Consider the following 23,637-nt stretch of genomic DNA (forward strand, 5'->3'; position numbering starts at 1 on the left):
GTGGATGGGTTTAATACATTCCACGGATTTTTGCAGAAAACAATTTATTGTTGTATGGCCCTGATATATGTATGAGTTTTGAATAACCACCACGCCGTCAGCGCGTGTCGAATCATGACAATACTCTCTAAATACAATGTTTATCAGGTTAAAATCTAAATATATGCTACTAAAAAGAATTAAAGAACACTCAATTCTTTCATATGGCAGTGGTTGATCTGTCATGGCAAAGTGTTCTTTAACTTGTTTTGAGTAGGATGTCATGTTACACGGCAAATGCCATCAATATGTTTTTGACATTTGATTTATGTACATCTTGCGATGTGTCTCTCGTCTTATTCAAATCTACATGTATACATTAACATCGGGAAAATGGACCAAGCTTTACAATATTTTATCGCGTTACATGCCGCCTATTAAGAATTAGGCGACTAAGGGGATCGGGTGGTCAGGCTCGTTGACGCGGTTGATGCATGTCATCGTATCCCAGTTGCGTGGATTATATACACGACTATTTACAGACCGCCGTCGTGTACTTGTAGCTGGAATGTTGTTGTGTGAGGCGTTATACAACAAACGTTTCGGTATAGATCCTTATACCGTTGCCATGAGACCAGAAAGCGATAGCACGAGACGTATATACTTTATGTCGCTTTCTCGTCTCGTGCTATCGCTTTCGCGTCTCTCGTGGCCATAATTGAAGGTGTTAAAGCGATGTCTCCTCTCGGCCACCATACACCCTGGCCGTAAAAGGCGACTATGCTTGTGGTAAGAACGACTAACGGGATCGGGTGGTCAGGATCGCTGACTTGGTTGATGCATGTCATCGTATCCCAATTGCGTGGATTATTTACACGATTATTTACAGACCGTCGTCATATACTACTAGCTGGGATGTTGTTGAGCGCGGCGTTATACAACAAACATACAAACAAAACGTTACAAATGTACAGTTTTTCGTGGATTGTGCGAAGGGGAAAGTGATCAAATATATGTCTGCCTGTTGGAGGTATCTGGCGACATACTGTGATGAAGGCGTGGAGTTTGTACATGTGACAACAAACATATTTGCATGGTAACGCGTGGGAACTGACAAGACGTCGAATCTAGTACTTCTCAGTTTACAGTTAATCTCCTTGTTTTCCCTCTATATTTGACATAGCTCCTCAATTTATTTTTTCCGATTTGTTTGTTAATATTATAAAGCGTGTCTTATCAATTATGCCTGCATCTGTTATCCCTTAAAGGAGAAAGCCATGTTATTGGTCTTACGCTCCCTCGTCACGTTGTGTTGCAGTGAATAGAGAAACAGGTCAGCAGAGCGTGTGTGTACGCATTGATTTGGGCTTTATTCTTACATTCTGCTGACACCCCATGGTATAAAAAAGTAAAACACCACTAAATAAATATTTTTCTCTCTCTCTCTCTCTCTCTCTCTCCTCCTCTCTCTCCCCCCTCCCCCCCCCCCCCCCCCTCTCTCTCTGTGAAATAGGTATATCACTGAACGAGAAGCAGCATCGCTCTGCGTGCGACCACTTACTATTAATGACGACATTAAGTGTATAAACTCCATGGATATATATCAATAAAGAATATGCCTCCCTACGCCTGTTTAATCATATCGTGTGTGTGTGTGTGTGTGTGTGCGTGTGTGTGTGTGTGTGTGTGTGTGCGTACGTACATGTGCATGTGCATATTTGTACATATATATATATATATGCATACATGCATGCAATTATACATGTAGGTTTGCATGTTTATTTGTGCTTATGTATTTATGTGTATGAACAAGTATAATGTGTTCATATATATGTATCTTTATGTTCTTCTTCCAAACGTTGTGGGACTAATATATGTATATGTATATTCAATAAAACAATCAATCGTATTAAAAAAATACCATCTTTCTAACAGGTAAACACCGTAAAACTGATCTATTCACCCTGAAGATACTTTTATAGCTGATACTCTATTAATCTCAAGACGGACAGTCAATCGTATTCAAACAGTCCCCGAAGAGGGTCGTCTTTGTAATGTAAAACATGAACAGGTTTGGTGTTTTCAAACTAACATTTACTTTCACTCACGGTACAAATAGGTATACTTTGTTAGGCATATTTACACATTGTAGCGTCACCCCGCCCCTCACCCTGCAGCAGTAGAACAAACAAATTATATGTACGTAACGGCTGATGAGACGGTCATACCGATAAGACCGTTGCATTAATCCCACACCCATGTCAGAAAATGCAACTATGCAACTATGCAGCTGTAAACAAACATGAATATGTTCTACGTATATCCTCAAAATGTACAACCTTTTAAAAGATCTTTTGAAAGACATGCCTAAAATGCACAATGTACATATGAAGCACGCTTCAATGCTGCTATTATTCGTAACTGGGGCAGATAGCAGTTCAGGATATATCCACACGAAGCCTCGACTGCCAGTGTAACCCAAGGCCCACGCTGCTGCAAAGCTCTGTTTATCAATGCGATCTCGAGAGTGAGGACTGCAACTATGGATTTGAAAAATGTTATTGACGAGCAGGAAGTGTTGCTGGTGAGTTTATTTAACTTATCGCAACAACATAATAAGAACATATGACCCGTAACGATCCACCTTGTACAGTGTTAATACCAGTCAAGATAGTATCGCGCCCTGCCTCACCGTAGCCACTGTACTGTAGCGGTATTAGAAGTAGGGTACAGATTCTGTCCCCTTAATAATGGAGTGAAAAGCAAATAACATAGTGCACAACCCTGTCTTACTCATATGTAGTATTGCTATGTCATGCACACGTTATCGCCACGGTGATAGAGGTAGGGTAAACATCTGGCCCATGTCCTAATAGCTATTGAGTGAAAAGCAACTCACCCAGTAGACAACCCTGCCCCAGACATACTGTTATTGTCATGTTAGGCACATTTTATCTGCATGAGTATATACTTCATGCCGACAACGTGTGTGCAACCACGGCAATGATTAGATTTTGTAGATTAATCACCCTAAAATGCTGTTTCGTCAACTTTTCACTTTACTGCCCCCATTTTATAACTCACACCAAACAAGCGTTCTATTGTATATTTGGTGCTTCAAAAGCAACTGCATTGCCTATTCATGTCGATCCAGCGTTAAAGCTGTGCGTTTCTCTACGACCCAGCACATGTTTCCCAAATCAATACAATGACTGCTATACCGACGAGCTGACACGTTGTTCTGATATGCCCTAGTGTCATTCTATTGTAAGTTGACATGGGCGCTTCACGTGGGTTTATCTAATGCCGTAGATCAGATTCCGGGATTACTCATGACTGAGAAGTAATGGGATTTTCAAACCGCGTCTATGTTATGATATGTGTTTGCACTTCTACGCAGGTTGAGGGGGCGTGATTATGCTGCTAAAATATACAATTTTGAGAGACACATGCACAGGCAGCTACATTTGAATTGGAAAGGAGCCTCAGTTAGATGGTGAACCGGTGGAAAATCTAGACTTGCTTTTATTAGTGCTGTATCACAATAGTAAGGACTGAGCGGAAGAGAAAGTAATATGATTCAGGGACTATGAGACATACTATGGCGGGATCTACGGATTGTCAAGGGCAACAATTATGGTGTCTATCTATAATATCGAGGGGAAACCCCACAATTACGTTATACGAGATGATACTGTCATAATGCGATACCAACCTTGAGAAATCCCGGTCAGATATAAGTCACAGCAACCCATGTTTGTCCAAACAAGCGATTAAATGGATCGGGTTGTCAAGCTCGCTGATTGCGTGTCATCGTTGCTTACAATATCAATCACTGGATTGTCTGGTCCAGACTCGATTTTTTACAGACCGTCGTCATATTGATTGCAGAACGCTGGCTGCAGGTTAAAAACCCCATTAAATTGAAGATTCGTGCTAAGGGGCAGGATACGCTGGTGTTTCGCGAATACCTGGTGTCATTGCTGTTTGATGGCGATGCATTAGCAGATGATCGTGACATATTGGGAATCGTACGAAGGACTCAAGTTTTAGCATAGAATTCTTGTAAATATGGACGGGACTTTTTTTTAGCTCAGGCCATCACTATTTCTGAGATGAATTTGAAGAATGACACAGGGCGAAGACGGTTATTTCAAAACAAGTTTAGATAATTATAGTTTGTCTACTTTTACTTGTCCATCTTGAAAGTTCGATAGATAAATCTTCTTCTTGTGGGCGTAAATCCATGACAGTAGGTATTTATCGCATTACTGATTGGCATTTTGGGGATTAATTGGCATTAATGTTTATCCTATGAATGGTATCAAACCCTTGTATTACTGAAGACAAATAATCTGCCCTTTTCTTGCAGACTATTTTAGTGCATTATTTTTATTTAAATTTTAATAAATAATCGAGCACCTGCTTATGTTAAAGAAACCTAATTGAACCTAACCCAAATCAAACTCCCCTACCCCACCCCCTTCACCCCAGCTGAAAACCAAATTGTTGTCCTCTTATAATTATGTCACAAACCATTGAATGACCTACAAACATGTCAAGGAATTTCGTGCCTTAAAGATAGACACCTTGTGCTTAACATCATAAATGTGATTTTTAAACTGTATCGCCATTTCTATAATATTCTTGAAAAGTGCGATTGTAACAACCCAAACTATAATATAATTTTCATCCACAATTCAAAGATGATTGCCACCAAATTTAGGTATTACCTTTTATAGTCACTGTAGGTATTATGATTATACTTTAGACAGTTATCCTAATTCTACCTAGCCTGCGATATTCACGATTAAAGGCAACCTGGACAGTTATTAATAATATCATCAAAAGATAAACACTTCCTTGGAACAACCATTTGTAGAAGAACATATGTTGTTTTCATTAATTTCACTTATCCAACTGACACATTTGTGGAATTTAATCTGTGGAATTTAATCTGTGGAATGTCTGTGGTGGAGAATAGCATATTAGGTGATTATTTTGAGAGGGTTTTCTCGATCTGTCTTTACTTTGATTCAAGAAAATATTACTACCTGTATGCAACCTTTCCACCTTAGAACTAATTATCAAATAGAGATGCTTGGAAATGCTGCTATGATTGTGATTGTGCTATTTCCACATGGCTGACACACTTAAAGAAGGGAAGCAGGTCGACTGATTGATCCAGAGATTTCCCCGGTGGATCTTGGACAATCTCACTTCCTTATATGCAAAAGGTGTTTTAACCTCTGTGGTGGGGGTGATGACAACATATGCATGAGTGATTTGTGTCACATTTATTATTGATTTCAGTGACCCATTTATATAATGTTTATTACTATTTTGCCTTTTCTGCCCAATGGAATCTGTGCAGATAATCGAGACGGAATGTTTTCTGGCGTTGACGTTGTATATCATAAACACTTCAGAACCATATCAGCTACTGGTGCTGTTGGGACACGGGTTGCCCAATCGTCTTATTGTGATGTACCACGATGTGCTGTACAGAGTTGCTCCCCGAAGTGTGTCAGAAACCTACATTTTTGGTTCAAATTCCACATTCGTCTATACATGTTTCTAGGTTTGTCAACCAAAGTGTCAAGCGTTTGACACCTGTATCACTTTATGCTCTCCTCCCACAGCAAAATGACACACCGTGAGAAACTGGAATACCGTTCAAAGGGCGTTTTACTATTAATATGCCTTATCAAATATAATATATATATATAGTTTGTTCATTTATGGACACTTTTGAAAGAAAAGAGATAATGTCAATATCAATGTCCAATAATGTCATTTTAGAATATTATGGCATGCTTAGGGACCGACCATTTGGTATTGGGGTGGGGCTGATTTATTAAGACTGAGCCTGAATAATTAAAAACAACACCCTTGAAACAATGTCATTTGTGTGATAGACAATTGTTTTTCCAACAGTCTGAAACATAATTTTTTTTCAAGGAGTTCGGATCCCCACATGGGTGAAACAAAACACTACTTACAAGCCGTATTAATATTATCAGTAACTGGGCCAACTGCTGTGATCAAGGTCAAGGACGCCCAGTCGAAGGTTCAGTGATAACAGATACGGTTTGGACAGATAACGGACATTTATCCTGGATAAAACTCAGATGTCTCGCTTTGGATTTTAACTCCAGTAATGTAGTCCTGAAGTGGAACATTAAGCGAGGACCGTGTTGTCAAACATTCAGCTTACAAAATGCATCTGGGGCTGGTGTTGACCCTGCTCGTCTGTTGCTATGTCCAGCCAAGCAACAGTCGAAAGAATGTCCTCTTTCTTGTGTCGGATGATATGAGACCGAATATCGGAGCGTATGAGGGGAAGGAGTACCCTGCCCCAGTGTCACCCAAAATGCACACTCCTCATTTGAATGCTCTCGCCAAGAAGAGCCTGCTCTTGGAGAGAGCATATGTATCCCAGGCGTTATGTTCTCCGTCCAGGACAGCCTTACTCAGCAGCCGACGCCCAGACACAACGCACGTGTACGATCTAAAACACTACTTCAGGCTAGTAGGGGGGAATTTTACTACCCTGCCCCAGTACTTCAAACAGAACGGTTACAGGACCATGGGGATGGGAAAGATATTCCATCCTGGGATGGCAGCGTCTGGTAACGATGACCCAATATCCTGGACAGATCCGTATTTCCACGCTAAAGATACATATCGAGATGTGAAAGATATATGGTATGCTGTGCCAGAGAGCAAAGTCAAGCGCGAACCGCTGCAAGATACAATTTTGGCCAATCATGCTATTGGGGTACTCAAGGAGGTGGCGCCAAAGGCAAAGTCAGGTGAGCAGCCGTTCTTTGTAGCAGTTGGATTCCACAAGCCTCATTTACCCTGGTACTTTCCAATGCGATTTCTCGACTACTACCCCCTTTCGTCTTTGAGAGAGCCAGAGAACTATTACGTTCCTAAAGACATGCCACCTGTTGCCTGGCACAACTTCAGCAACTTCGACGCTTTTAGTGATATAAAGAAGTTTCATTTTAAAGACGTTGGCTATATCAATTTCACATTCCCTCGCGAGTTGACACTGGAACTGCGACGGGCATACTACTGCGCCCTCAGCTACACTGACTCTGAAGTCGGGAGAGTTATTGCTGAACTGGACAAACTCGGTCTAGCAAACAACACTATCATATCGTTCTGGGGAGACCATGGTTGGCAGCTAGGGGAGCATTCTGAATGGGAAAAGCATACTAACTTTGAAATGGCCACACATGCTCCGATGATGATTCATGTTCCTGGGTTAACGGACCACGGTGTCAAATCGCAGCATCTCACAGAATTTGTAGACCTGTTCCCAACTTTAGCAGAGGCTGCAGAACTACCACCAATTCAACTTTGTCCCGAAGACTCGTCAAAAGTAGATTTGTGCACGGAAGGGATGAGCATGGTGCCCCTGATGAAGAACCCTAATTATCCCAACTGGAAAACAGCTGCATTCTCGCAGTACCCTCGAGAAGTGGGACAAAATAGAGTGATGGGATACTCAATCAGGACCGACCAGTATAGATACACAGAATGGCCAGAATTCCAAGGAAGCCCTCAATATCAGCCACAGTGGAACATAGAGTTTGGTGCAGAGTTATATGATCATCACATAGATTATCAGGAGAATGTGAACAGAGCCAATGACCCTGCCTACCAAACGGTGAGAGATGAGCTGCGAGGTAAACTCATTGCTGGCTGGAGGCAAGCGTTGCCGCCTGGAAACAAGTAGTCACTGATGTTAAGATGTAAAGAAGAACGAAGATCGTGCTTTAAACAGATCCAAGAAAATCGAACCTAAACATTGCATACGCTGCATAGGCCAATTAGTAGTAAACATTTTGATATTCCCATTTTGTGTATTCTATCACTGCTGTAATAAATATGAAGAGAATCTCTTTCACAGCCTGTTCATGGTAATTCAGGGATTTGTCATTCGATTGAAGATGTTTGTCGCCGATTTCTTGGAATACTTTTACACAAACCAAAGGTTCAACCCTTATCACAATTTGATATTACAATAGAGTATGATAGATTTCGTTCAATATTGAAAACATTCAAGTTTTGTCTGTTTCAAAGTTTTCAAAATGGCAGACTTACTTAAGTAAGAATCATATACTATAATTTTACAACTGGTTTAAAATATTCTGCTGTTTTAACCGTCTGTATGGTCAGGGACATACAACATGTTTCTATTTTGAAGAGTGTTCCTCTGGGTGCATTGCTTACGGGCAGAAAGACGTAAGGAAACCAATGGCTTAAGTCTACTTTGGCGGCGTCGAACGCCGAGATTTATCATACTGAGGTGACAACGACTTTGCAGCTATATACTCTGAGAGATTGAGTGAGTGAGTGAGTCGGTTTTACTGCCGCATTTATCAATACAGTAAAGTGCGGTTATAACGAACTCAAGGGGACTACTAATTTTAGTTCGTTATAACCGTAGTTCGTTATAAGCATATATACAGCAAATAGTCGGGGCCATAAAAGTAAGTTCGTTATATCCGTTAGTTCGTTATAAGCGTGTTCGTTATAACCGTAGTTTACTGTATTTCGGTTACGTCACGGCGTGTCAGCTTATTGTGGGAGGACAACTCAAGGTACACAGGTTGTGGGGCTATATTTCGTTGTCGTCGGTACCGTATGGATACACTAAGATCGTATACGTAATCGAGGCTCGAACCTTCTGCTCCTGGTTCTTGCAGCTAAAAGATACTACTCTGCACATGGAGTTGTTCGCCAGCTTGACCACTGTGTGGCCACTTCTGTCTCATTCAGCATGTAGACGTGATGATGAATACACGCTCGGGCAGCTGGTCTGTTTTCTGACTTAAATCAACCATTTTGTCGCACCTTATCGAGATATGACATCAACGGTGAATATGTGGTATATAATTCATTCCACATTTGTTGGTATCCATAAAAAGTGCAAAGACGGTTTAGTATTTATTTCAAGTAAATATACAAATATGTATGGCCCAAATATAAGGTCCTTGGCCTCGTTGAACAAAGCGATCTTAGCGCTAAGATGATCGTAACTCCCATACTTTAACATCGGCTTACGGTAGTCGTAGCGCTAAGATCGCTTTGTGGTACGGGTCTCTAGTGTTTTATATTGTTCTTGTATACAATTTTTTTTAGTCATTTAAACAATGTTCCATTAAACACGGGAATGAAATTTTCTGTCTGAAAGCATCTTCACGAGGCAAGTGTGTCCATTAGCCTATATCATTGTTCAACGTGACTTAGATGCAGGCTAGTGGACACACGTGCCTCGGGGAGAAGGTCTGGAAGTAGACAGTGTTCTTAGTTCCACATGACACTTCGGTCAAGGTTGCTGATACGGACTGTTGACAAGCAGTGCCCCGATGGGACGGAGAAGATAGTCGTATCGGGGTATCACCCTGTACAACATGGAAAGTGTGTCAGTAGCCCACAGAACGAACGTTCGATCTACTTACAGTAACAACACCGAGCATGCACAGCAGAGAAAGGCGCATGCATGCTGGGGGCGTTTAAAGCGGTTTGGGTTGTCTCTTTGGGAGGTTCACAGAGAAACGAGATTCCGAGAATCACGAGTATGTGGCAAACCAAAAACCCTTACTGGTGTCGTCCCCACGGGTGTTCGTGGTGTCACGCCGAGAGCCTGGGCCAACCCGATGATCTCGCATGTGCCCCGGTCACTGTATATAAGATGTACCGAGATTTGAAACCAAGCAACTTTTTCTGGAAGGGATGTTCCGTTTTATTTGGCATCAAACAACAGAGGGTGTCCCAAATCTGGAGAAACTTGCTGTGGGCAAAACTAAACAAGGGGCACTTGTGACATGTCCAGTCTGCCGTTGAACACACTCCTTCCAAACGTCGCCGTATCGTAGATACTTCATTCGATTCATAATAAGTGTACACTACTGTAAACTCTGGTTCCCGAAACAGATCGTTGTCTTGGTTTTCACGCACTTGTGCGCAGTTACTGGAAGTTCGTTCCGTAAGTTGGTGCTGCAAAAGGGCGGTCGGGTAGCCTAGTGGTTAAAGCGTTCGCTCGTCACGCCGAAGACCCGGGTTCGATTCCCGACATGGGTACAATGTGTGAAGCCCATTTCTGGTGTCCCCCGCCGTGATATTGCTGGAATATTGCTAAAAGCGGCGTAAAACCGTACTCACTCACTCACTCACTCGTGCTGCAAAAACACTGTTCACTTTGAGGTCAGGGTTGCCCACCTTCCAAAGTTTATATTTGACATTGACTGTTGTATAAAAAAACCCCATTTGTTCACATAAACATGTTTGTTGAATAAACTTCACTTGTTAGAGGATCATTTTATGCAATTTGTTGGAATTAACACTGTAGAAATCGCAAGTTTTTTTACATTTCCATTCTGCAGTGATGTAAGCCTGGTCTCCGCGCAGTGACGACCGCTGAACTGGTGAATGGGTGGGGTTAACGAAAACTGCACGTGTTTGACAATTTGTTAGATATCCTGCGTTACCTTCTGTGAATTACTCAATGTTCAGAATAAATGAAAAATATGACGTAATGACGTAATATTTGGTTGAATAGTCCCAGATATAGATACGTTTCAATTGAACTAGTTTACTGTCGTGGGATCATAATGTAGTTGGGTTGTGCTTCGGTGAAATTCCAGGAATTTGAAGCCGTTTCACACGCGTATGAATATGTGAAAATGTGAGTTAGTCTCTCTTATAAGGGTGAATGTCGGTGGTTCTGGGGACACCAGAAATGGGCTTCACACATTGTACCCATGTCGGGAATCGAACCCGGGTCTTCAGCGTGACGAGCGAACGCTTTAACCACGAAGCTACCCGACCGCCCCCATAAAAAGAATGAACTACTCGTGACGAGTAATGACAGATTATCTGTACCTCGTGAATTTAATTTTGTAAGTCACTCGCAAAGGCTTGTGACTTACAAAATGAAATTCACTTGGAACAGATAATCCGTCATTCCACGTCACTCGTAAATGATTGTCTAAATACACCATATTCGAAATGCAACGGCTGCGATATCGGTGTTGAGAACTTTAAAGAGTGGACAAAACAAATGGGGCAAAAAGGTGCTCATTTAAATACTCTGACCATAAATTGCAGCGACGATTATCTTCTGAGTCGGAAAATTCTTTAACGGTTTTTGTAGAGCGGACGATATATATAATACTCAAGCAGCGAATGGGTGGAAAGAAAAGATTATATTTTACTTTCAGCCAATACATTACTTCAACACTCAAGGGCGCCCCAAATCTCCCGATCCCTACATTTGCATGGGACGTTAATATTTATTCTTTATTTATTGTTAACATGGGGCTGATAATGGACTAGTGTTAACACTTAATTCTATATAGGTTGGTTGGCTGGTTGTTTGTTTGTTGTTTAACGCCGCACTCAGCAATATTCCAGCTATATGCCGGCGGTCTGTAAATAATCGAGTCTGGACCAGACAATCCAGTGATTGATTGACATCATCAGCATCGATCCACGCAATTGGGATACGATGACAAGCATCAACCAAGTCAGCGAGCCTGACCACCCGATCCCGTTAGTCGTATCTTACGACATAGTCACCTTTTACGGCAAGAATGGGTTGTTGAATACCTATTCTACCCGGTTCTCCACGGGTCATCTCGTAAGTAAACTGTTACTGTCTAAATAAGGCCTCAAGATTAAATTATGAATTATTAACTGACTTATCCTTGATTCATAAATATAGTTTCACGTGGAGTAGACAATGAAGGGATCACAAAGCATCACTTAACATGTTTTCTAGGTAACCAACAATGCGTTCCATTATTACGACAAACATAGTCGCCTTTTACGGCAACGTTATTAGGATGAAAACAGTCGCCGAAACACTGTAAACTTAAGTTGATTGACATCATGAGCATCGATCCACGCAATTGGGATCGATGACAAGCATCAACCAAGTCAGCGAGCCATACCACCCGATCCCGTTAGTCGCCTCCTACGACAAGCATAGTCGCCTTTTACGGTAAGCATGGGTTGCTGAAGACCTTTTCTACCCCGGATCTTCACAGGAGTATTTCTATATATGGGGGTGGTGTGGTGGTGGTTAAAGTGTTCGCTCGTCATGCCGGGGTTTGATTCCCGACATGGGTAAAATAAGTATAGCCCACTTCTGAAAGTGGTGTAAAACCCTACTCTCCCACACTTACGGCGTACTGATACAATGATACACATTTTTCTGTTGTTTATCATAGTAAATCATTCATTCGAATGTGATGTTGATTTCGACGTAATTACTACTGTACACTGTAACAGGTTTAACTTCGGCAATGCAAAAGTGATGAAGTGATGAGAAATAGGGTTTAACGTCGCGTTCAAGATAATTGCACTTAGGCCAGGTTCAAAGAGATCAGACAGCGCTACGACACGAAAAGTAAAAAAGTCGGATTACTATCCTCAATGATCTGGAATGTCCTATCATTGTCTGAACGCAGTCGTGTACGTTCGTAACAGAGTCCTACGGATCGAGAAAGGTCCAGAGAGGTCGGCCAAGCAATCCCGACAGTATGGTGCGTCCCGTAACATTAGGGAAACTCAGCCGATTTTTGTCTTGTCGGATTACAATCGTGACTTTGTCGCGACAGATTCTGCTGTATCGGATCAAAATCGTAACAATGTCCTGTGTTCTCTGGGGGGTGTCCTGTGGATCTTGACACTGTCGTGATGAATGGGCATGAATTGTTTTATGCCGTTTCTTGTCGATTGAGTCTAGATTGCGTCCAGATCTTACCGAATGCGAACCGTCTTTGTCGATTCACTGTCCGGTCACTGTCTGATCACTGTCGGATCGCTTTCGGGAGAATCGGGACGCTGTCGGGGCAGATTCGGTCTTTTTTTACCATGCTGAAGAGACAAATCGGATCAGATTCGGATTGCGAACGGGAGAATCGGGACGAATTCGGCTGGAAACGGCTGAATCGCACTGCAAACACGAAAACGTCGTTTTTTTCCGTATATGGTCATTGGACGGAAAAAGGACGTTATTTGGACGCTTTCAAACCATCGTTTTTCCGTCCAAATAACGTCGTTATTTGACATCGGAATTTACTGGGAGAGAACGATATCATCAAGCTCCTCCCTTTCTTGATTGGCATTGTCAATCAAGCAACAGCGTCTACCGGTATTCCTTCTTCTCAGATTTCATTGGTCAGTTCTCGCGTGTTAGATTACAGGCCCGAGTTTGACGCTGTACTCGAAGCGCTTAGCGGAAGTACTTAAATCAATCGTTCTGCGCATGCGGATTGCTTAATGCCTTGCCCAAATTTTCCGTTCTGTGCATGCGCGATTTCGCGTATTGTTTCCACTATATGTCACCACTATTTGATAGTGATTCATAAACACAGTCTCGTGAAGAAATTCGGAATCGTACAATGTCGCTTTAATTTATGGCACGTACTTGATCGGCGCGTATTTCCCATTAACAAATACAATGATAACGGTAATAATTTTAGTCAAAATAATTAGGAAAGCGCAAGGCTCAGTATAGGAAAAGGATTTATACTTACGAAAGTTATATACTCGTCAAATACGCAAAAGAATATCAACCGGCTTTTAAAACTTATTTTTGTAGAAGGTGATCTTGGTGTTTATTGCCAGATAGTATATGCATATACATTTTCCCGATATTGCTTATTTTAATGTTTGTTAATAGTTTTAAGGTTCGTCCGCCTAATTGACGGGATTCCACTTTCTCATTTGTACATGACACTTAAACAGTGTTCTGTTACTGTAAACAGATTAGTTTCAAATTCCAAACTGGTGATATCTATTCAGACTAATGCTTAGTCTCTAAAACTGTATAGTTTTGAAAGAAACAAGTAACTCCATTTAAATTGAAGAGGAGCCCCAGTTATATGGGAGATTCCGAGATGAACCTACTCTATGGATATCTAAGCTGCCACCCAAACCGACCCAAACGGGACCCGAAAGCTTATTGTATGCTATATAGTCACATGGAAGTGCACCAGAATTATACATTGGATTCCGGACGATTGTGTTCTTTCATCTACTTTTAAATGTTGCCTATACACTAATCTGGACGTACTACTCATTGTTCTATTTATGTCATCCTATTATATATATAGTTTTTTACGATGCATCACGTCTGCACCAGCGCTTGATAACAGCCTTGTCTGTATATCAGATATACATTAACGCATGTTACCATTCTAAAGTCATACTCTCATATAACCTTATATTGTTCATAGTATCAAAGTTTATTCAACAACATCAAGAACAGCAATTTAAACTACTGAAACACCCAAACACAAGGCTGTTATCAAGCGCTGGTGCAGACGTGATGCATCGTAAAAAACTGTATCGTGATGTCTTAAGAAATACAATTTCTTGCAACATTTATACTACGAGATAGTAAGGCTAACGCTTACTCACGGTGGAACGTAGACAATATCGCTAATACAGATATCACGTATTTGAATGTTGATACTCAAGACAATACTCATTAGTTTTGCAGTGACGATATAACACTTATACACGTTTATTATTACAGTTTTGCTATTAATTTTAATAACTTTGTTTTCACATATACAAGTAGCAATACCCGACTAGCCTGTCATACATACTTATGGGGCAGTTTTCAATCTTGTACTGTGTTCCTGAGGGGAGGTTATTGGCTTGGGTGTTATACCCCGTTTTTCTGGTAATCCTATTATTACTTCATTTTTATCTAATGACACCCTGTTCTCTGGATCACGGCTCCGTGACTATCCATAACAATTAAGATGAACATTCAGATCAAGTTCATGAATGAGTTTGTTTTGACGCCACAGTCAATCAAAGACCAATGCTGTGCGGTTTGATTACACACTTCTACCAGGTCGAACATCGTGAATCTTTTTCTACCTAAAGAGAATCATAGTTCATATGCTAATCCATCTATTGCCTACGAAAACCGTCCCGCTCAAGATGACCTTACTTGTTGTTAAATCCATTCAAATGCGCTGAAATGTGCGTGTCAAGGACAGCTGATGTCCGATGCTGAAGAACCGTGTTCACAGCTGACCGACTTGGTATTTTTCTGCACTGACAGAAACTGGATGTACTGACACACAACTGTTATAGATATTTAACTAACCCCTGATCAAATAGATGCCCTTCGTTAATCTCTGTGTGGAGTACCGTATATACCTGTGATAACGATACCGGTGGCGATGCTGATGCTGCTGGTGGTGGTGATGATAATGATGGTGACGGCGATGATGATGGTGATGATGATGATGATGATGGTGATGGTGATGATATGCTGATATCCTTGCATTTTACAGTGGTGATAAATATTATCTGTGATTGCAAACTTTAACATTTGAAAAATGAAAACACATTAGGCCGCTGGCGTTGCCTAGTGGTAAAAGCGTTCGCTCCTCGTGCCGAAAGTCCAAGTTCGATTCTCTTGCTAACAAAGGTTCTGCAGATGGCACCGGAGTATGTCAAGATTCAACTCTCGGTTGGTCTTCTTCCATTATATCTCACTAGGTGGCGCTACTGGCTTCGCTAGGTCGTTCATTCATCCACAGGGCTGTCTACATGAATGGCGGCACTTTCTTAAAGCGGTTGTCAAGTAGGAGTTTATGTCATGGGAAGTTCACCTCAACCGATTCCAGCAGTCCTGCTTTTATCTGATCCATTGACCTAAGTTTGTGGCTCTGTGACAACACGTACAAAAAAAAGTCTTTGTACAGGAGATGCAATGGGCCATTCATGGCATATCACAGGCTTTTACGGATTGTGAACCGGCCTCGCGCTATCTAATCCGCTGTCCTCGCATAGATATTAACATATCTTCGAGATCTGTCTGAATGAATGGCGTGACAACATTAGTAGTTGTGTGCAGGACTTTGGTACCGCTCCTGGCTTCTGATTGGTCGAGAGGGTCACGTGACCTCACTTCCGGTTTTGGTTTGCGCAGGGCATTGTGGGTCCTGCGCGCGCATACAAGATTGCGGCACATCCGTTTCCGGTGGCGTGAGCATCCAACATGGCGTCACACCCGTTTCCGGTGGCGTGTACATCCAAGATGACGGCACATCCGTTTCCGGTGGCGTGCGCATCCAAGATGGCGGCACATCCGTTTCCGGTGGCGTGCGCACTTCCAAGAGGGCGGCACATCCGTTTCCGGGGAGGAGGGAGGGGAAAAACCCAGAGAAGCCGTCGTTAAAGGTGAACAAGAATAGAGTTTTTTGTTGTTCTTTTGTTGTTCTAAAAATAGAAAAGGCGGTGGTGGTGAAGGGAGGAGGGGGTGGGAAGGGAGGAGGGTTCTTTGTTTTGGTGGGGGTGTGGCGATGGCATGTGGAGATGATAGCTCACTGAGACGAGCTTATCATACACAGTCGACGACTCTGCCACTTTGTTGCTAGGTTGACGTCAAATCGGCGAAGGATTTTGCAACAACATGTTTGGTGTTTGACTCGTGTACACCACCATACATACCAATATATTTATTTTATTTTTATTTTGAGACCTACAATGGTGGTGTCACGCGTAGGCGTGTGCCTCCAAGAGGACGAGGGGGAGGGTGTGGGTTCTTTGTTTTGGATTGTTGTTGTTTGTGTTGGCAAAGCAAGCAGGGTGGGTGTCGATGGCGTGTGGAGATGATAGATCACTGAGACGAGTTTATCAAAGTTATCATACACAGTCGATAACCAAGCCACTTTGTTGCTAGGTTGACACCACATCGGCGAAAGATCTTGCTACAACATTCCACAAATGACGTCATCGACTATGATGATGTGATTGTAAACTTTGAAATGTAAGGTTTTGTTCCACAAGGCGGGCGTATTGTAGCACAAGGACAATCGTTCCCCGGAAACGGATGTGACGCCCTCTTGGAGGTGCGCACGCCACCGGAAACGGATATGCCGCCATCTTGGATGCGCACGCCACCGGAAACGGATGTGACGCCATCTTGGATGCGTACGCCACCGGAAACGGATGTGCCGCCATCTTGGATGCGCACGCCACCGGAAACGGATGTGACGCCATCTTGAAAGTGCCGCCATCTTGGATGCGCACGCAGGACCCACAATGCCCTGCGCAAACCGAAACTGGAAGTGACGTCATCAGAGGTCACGTGACCCTCTCGACCAATCAGAAGCCAGGCGCGGTACCAAAGTCCTGCACACAACTACTTACATTCTAGAAGTACGTTAACGGTTATGTGAAATATTAGAATGATTCCACCACAGAAGCCAAATCTTAAAGTTGTTTGATTCTTCGGTAGCATTTTCAATAAATGTTGTTCACGAAAGGTTCCTGAATACATTAATCGAGATTACGCTATCCGCATGGATGACCTATTCCTGCATAGATATATCTAGATCGGTGACGCTAAGCCGGTGACCCGTACACAGATCCGGACATACCAGTGAAACAGGCACTCACTCACTCACTCACGCACAATGTATCAATGTATCAATGTATCAATCTATCAATCAAACAATCAATCAAAATGGAAATCGAGTGACGGATGCTTGACTCATTGTTAGTCTTTGTACGCCATTGTATCGTTGCCAGTGGTACCAGTTACCGGTTTGGGCTAGACGAAGCATTGACGAAGCAAAGAGTTTAATCAGACGTCTCCTTGAGGGAGATTGGTATCACACCTGTGATCCCTGGCGATAAGAAATATGACATTGCGTACCAGGCCAGCAGTTAGACGTATCAACGTATAATCGTAAATTCTCCTCGGCGTAATATATTTCTTGCAGGTGTACGTAAACAGGATGTGTTTGGTAACTTGAGCAGGAAGCTGAAATACACGAAGGGATGGTATTTCAGATGACAAATTAAAGAAGACAGAAAGATTGTGACCCAAATTTAGTGACTGATGGCCGTGTCGCACACACGAATTTTTATTAAATGTATCCTCGAGAGTCAGTAATAAACAAGAAATAACTGCCTTTGTTCTGTAAATCTCACCTAGTTTCAGCTTTCGCCTCTTCCTTTGTGGAATGAGGTTTCACATTTGTAAAATGATTCCTGTTATCTGTCTGTACCGTCAACTTAACTGCCCTCAACCCCTTCAGTTTTCCAATCCCAAATTGCCAAGCAGGTGACCCACAAGGAGGAATACGGCCCTCCCTCAGTCCAGACTCATGAGTTATACTGTGCCTACCACAATAAGTTGTGAATACGTAGCCTTGCTGTGACCAAACATTTTGTAACAATTTGGCAAACTTTGATATGTAAACAGCACATATAATTCAGTTTTATTTCATCTTAACATATCAGTTGAATCCCACTAGATCTTTGAAGATCCGGTTAAGAATAGATTTACAGCAACCCATGCTTGCCGTTGTAGGCGACTATGCTTGTCGTAAAAGGCGACTAAAGGGATCGGGTGGTCAGGCTCGCTGACTTGGTTGATGCATGTCATCGTATCTCAATTGCGTGGATCGGTGGTCGTGATATCAATCACTGGATTGTCTGGTCCACACTCGATTATTTACAGACAACCGTCATATAACTTGAATATTGCTACGTGCGGCGTTACACAAAGAACAACAAAAACGGAAAAAACCGGGTCCCACTTATTTTGTGGATACCATAACAATAAATCAAACCAATAGATCGTTTGAGCTAGCTAAATATAAAAAAAATAGTCGATAGTCATATTTCCCTCTGTTGGTCCAACGTGAAATGTTCTTCATGAATACTGTAAATCATGAAATTAACGCAATAATAATTCAGCACATTAATGCGAGTATAGAAGAACCCTGGCCTCAAATGCGTCATGACATATATGAGACTAGCCTTGCAAAAATCACTGTAATCATAAAAACGATTTTTACATATATAGATACATACAGAGGAAATGCTTAGCATTTATCTTTTAAGGAAGAATGTGGGACTTGCTCAATACATATGTATGTACATTTGGATGAATATAGATATACCTCCTTATAGATAGTGATCGTAGATGATTGTAGAACGTGCACGAAGAAAATGGAATAATTATGTGAGTAATCGGGTAAATACCACGTTTAGCAATATTCAGCCATGTTGCGATATTGGTTTCCAACATACAAGACGGACCATGAAATTATGACTTGAATTTGGACCTGGCTTTCTGGTGTGATGTAACACCCCATAATCTAATGTAGAAAAAGAGCTAAATGCACGAATAAAGATCACGAGATGAAACTTAGGTCTACATCTGGGCATATATTTGCGTAGTATTACTACGTTAATTCATCAGTATATATGTATTTTGCGCAAAGGATATTGGAGATCGACGCTTACATGCGCATATAACCTATTCACCAGTGCTGTAATATTTAATTCATTTGTCTTTTGATACATATAGATAGGAACATGGACAGGCTGTCTGAAGAAATATAGACATGCATGGGATCTTTTGGATAGTTGTACTTCACGGTTAGACAAACGCTTAGTCTCTGAAAATATATTATTTTGGTTAAAACGAGAAACTATATTTAAATTTAAAAGGAGCCCAAGTGAGATGGAAATTTCAGCCTAAACCCGTTGAACATCTAGGCTTGATTCATTTGGGGCTATAGCATTGCAGTAAGGCCTGGGCGGAAGGGAAAATAATTTGGTTCAGGGACTGTGAGACAAGCTGCATCACGGTCTGTATCGCCGTCATGATCTTTAGAGCTACGAAATTAGAGCCATCTGAGACAGCCATTCGCCACCTGTTTGCACCCATCAGATACCAGTCACTACTGTCACTCCTCCTCTCTCCAAACGAAAACCCCCCCGAAAAATGTCGGAAGTGTATATTTTTTAGTCCTTCTAATTTACTTTTTAGATACATGATTTAAATTAAAAGTAATTATATAGATATCTATGATGGTACCGTTTTGTCGCCATTGTGTAGCTATTGTGGAGTTATTATGAATATCAAATATATGCCTTGAAATATAGACTTGTAAAAGGGTTCATCAAAGAACCATATGCAGCCATTTTATTGCGTGTATGGATATATTATCCATTCACTTATACACACTTATTATGGACATATACAGAATTTCATTGTACCTTATTATTAAAACACTACCCGTGAAGATCCGGGTTAGAATAGGCCTTCAACAACCCATGCTTGTTCGAAGGCGACTAACATGATCGGGTGGTTAGGCTCGCTGACTTGGTTGATGCATGTCATCGTATCCCAATTGCGTAGATCGGTGCTCTTGGTGATGATAACTGGATTGTCTGGTCCAGACTGGAATATTTACGAACCACCGTCATATAGCTGGTATATTGCTGAGTGCGGCGTTAAACAACAAACAAACAAAATCTATTATTAAACACCTTCCAACAATGAGAAATTAAACTTATATTTCTATATATTCAGTTATATTTATAAAATAATTTGATTCATAATTAACACGTCCCATTTTAATTCTGGAAACCCAAAAGTCCAGAAACTCTACGGTCTTATCCTAGTCTCGGTCAAAGGAATTTACGAAAATAAGCATGCTGTTTTCATGGGAACATACTAAGGAAGAAAAAATGTAAAATAAAGAAGTTCAAAAACTCAATATTTACACCATCTCGCCGATGGGCCTGCCCGCCAAACCCTTTCTCGCCCATGGGCGAACTATTTCAATATCGCTATAAAATGGTTGAATTAAGTTAAAATGAGTTAAATTTTGTGTATGATACTTGATAGAATACAAGTTAAATATTTGCGAAACAAAAACATGAGTTTTGAGTAAAGGAAAATATTCTCGCCCATGGGCGAGATGGTGTAAATATTGAGTTTTTGAACTTCTTCTTTTTTCATTTTTTCTTCCTTAGTATGTTCCCATGAAAACAGCATGCTTATTTTCGTAAATACCTTTGACCGAGACTAGGATAAGACCGTAGACTTTTGGGTTTCCAGAATTAAAATGGGACGTGTTAATTTAATTATTGCGTTGCTTTCTTCCCTGTCATTCAATGTACATGTTCAACCCCCTAAACTTTTAATATTTCATTTTTCACAAATGGCTACGTTCATGAGTTGCCTAGATCTCTCGTTACCTACTCACACGAACAGATTAAAATAAATTGTTTTACTATCATATTTCTGTTTATCTAATTCATAATACGAAATTGATAATTCATTTATCACAGTATAGATCATATTCGTTTATGTCACTATCTGATGCTAAGGTTTTATTGCAGAAATTATAATTAATTCAAAATGTAGAAAGATACACAATTTGCCATTATTTGACTTTTAAACTGTACAAAGTATAATATAATGATCAGAATGCCTGTAACGGGTAGTATTTAAGAAAGAAATATTTGTCGATAAGTCCTATTTTCAGATATGCCCTTCAGTAGTATTATTGTATATCTCCAAAGAGAGGTTTACATTGTAGTTATCATTATTTGTGGATAATTCTAAACGCAACATAGAAAATATATATGCTACCATGACGAAAGAATACAGAGTATACATAACTCGCAATTATCCAAAAGAGATTTCAAATCACAATAACATATCTGATATAAAGAGAGGTGGTAATGATTTAATCTCTACATTGTGCCCTTGTTCGTGAGCCCTTGTTCTATTCAGCAAACAGCCCCAAACCGAAACTCCACAACATATCCGATTACACTGATTCAGGCTGTCCCAGTTCCCCATGCGATACTGACGCCCGTTCGTCTCCCAGACCATAGAGAATAAATTTAAAAGGAATCCAGCTCAAGTCTAGAACGATTTGGCAAGTCTAGATTGCCTCAATTCTATCCATGAAAGTAAGCATTAATAAAAAAAATATTGTTCTTGTCTGCTTCAGATTATATTTTGTAGAGACATATTTTTAACTAGGAAAATTGTACTGACACCGGCGCTGTCCCTATTGAAGCTATTTATAAGAATTTCGAATTGTCGTCCATTGTTCGATGTTAATACATCGATGACAAGTGAGGATATCATAAAGTAATCGTTGATACCGCGCTACACTATAATAAAAATTATAATCAAGTTGACTGGTGTTTACATTACTACAGTGAACATGTACATGATCATGCCCTAATAATCAAATGCCGTAATGTCAAATACTAATATATTATTGTGTGATGAATTTAACTGGATCAGTGGTAACATGTGATATTAATATTCCATCAATTTCTCTCCTGGTTGGTCCATCCATGTCTACAAAATGAACATAATACAATTAAAATGGAGCCTAGACCAATTCTTAATTTCAGGCTAGGGCTGTGGAAATCTAGACTTTCCCAATCGTTATAGATTTGAGTTGGTCTCATTTTTTACATTATTCTCTTGGGTCAACGCCACAGCTCATACCATACACTAACAAGACCAGATTGCCCCCCGCCGGAGCTCCTGGATTTTGGTTATATCATCTAACATGGCCAACTCTGCTCTTAAGTAAACAAGAACCTAATCAGCGAGGGGTCCTTTATCATCCCTATGTGACTGCTTATAAAAATCTGATATCTCTTCCCAAAGACCTGGTTAATAATATATTTTCTCCTGATTATTCGAAACAGAGTGAGTGAGTTGGTACTACATATGTTTACGGTTCTATTTTAAATGAATGCAGCGCTCCAATATGAAAACAAATTGTTTTAACGCCGCTCTCAGCAGTATTCCAGTGATATATAACGGCGGTCTGTTGTATATGAAATAAATGCAAATTGAATCTTGAATCTTGAAAGTTGTAACATTTCCGCTAATAAGTATCACATGCAGTATACAGTATATCATCTGCAATATACTGTATACAACATGCAGTATACAGTGTGTCGCGAGCTCTGCGCTGGGCTGGAGCACACATTTCCTACCCCTCTCCCTTCGGCAAACACCTCATGAGGGTTGCAACGAGGTCACAGGTCAGGCGTGCACTCGTCAGTTGTCTAATGCGGTCAAGAGTAAGATCTTCCGGAAGACCACTGCACTAGAGGTATGTGGATTGTTGATGAGGTACTACGTGTTTGGAACTGGGAGTCGAACACTAAGCACTTTTAGAGAAGAGCTCACAATAAAACGTTATGGACTCGCGGACGGACTTGTGTTTTCATTTCAAGACTTACATGTATCAGGTTGAACTTCTACGACAGATGTAGCTTGGTTACCGCTTCCTAACTGTAGCATTAACTAAACTTTACGCCTTTTTTACACATTTGTGATGGGGCGACAATGCGACAATGAGACATATTTTGACCTTGAAAATGTCGCGTTACGGCATCGTCGCCCTTTTGTAAAATAAAGAAAAGGATTATTCAAAGAGCGACAATGCAAACACGCGACAATGCGACAAATGGCCAATTGTCGCGCTTTTGTTAATTTTGACACGTTTTACTTGTTTTTGTAAGGGCGTCAATGCGACAATGCGACAACGCGACAATGTCCCTTCCATGATCCGTGCAAATAAAACTGAGTTATGAAATAGAAGTCTGACATGCCAATTAAAAGATAAAGTGTTGCAGCTTCTGATTTCATAGATCTTCAAGAAGGATTATCAATAATGGGATGGGTGATGTGTTCAACTGCATGCCGAGTCTATACGCTGTGATTAACAATAATGCTCCGAGTCAATACATTTTGTCAAAATGTATGACATGTATTACGTGAATGAACATATTGTTTATACTCGTCCATGTTTT

At 41.0% G+C, this 23,637-nt stretch overlaps 1 protein-coding gene across 1 annotated transcript in view; it reads left to right on the forward strand.

The window, feature by feature from the left end:
* The first annotated feature begins 2,418 nt into the window (after nucleotides 1-2,418).
* Nucleotides 2,419-23,637, forward strand: part of LOC124126093 (pendrin-like) — a 39,713-nt gene continuing 18,494 nt past the window's right edge. Inside the window, exon 1 of the mRNA XM_046489516.2 lies at nucleotides 2,419-2,563. Within this exon, the coding sequence (XP_046345472.2) occupies nucleotides 2,522-2,563 (42 nt within the window). The 5' untranslated portion in view covers nucleotides 2,419-2,521. The remainder of the gene's footprint in view (nucleotides 2,564-23,637) is intronic.

This window comes from Haliotis rufescens, unplaced genomic scaffold, assembly GCF_023055435.1.
Source record: "Haliotis rufescens isolate VD_foot unplaced genomic scaffold, xgHalRufe1.0.p SCAF_6, whole genome shotgun sequence".
Classification (NCBI taxonomy): domain Eukaryota; kingdom Metazoa; phylum Mollusca; class Gastropoda; order Lepetellida; family Haliotidae; genus Haliotis; species Haliotis rufescens.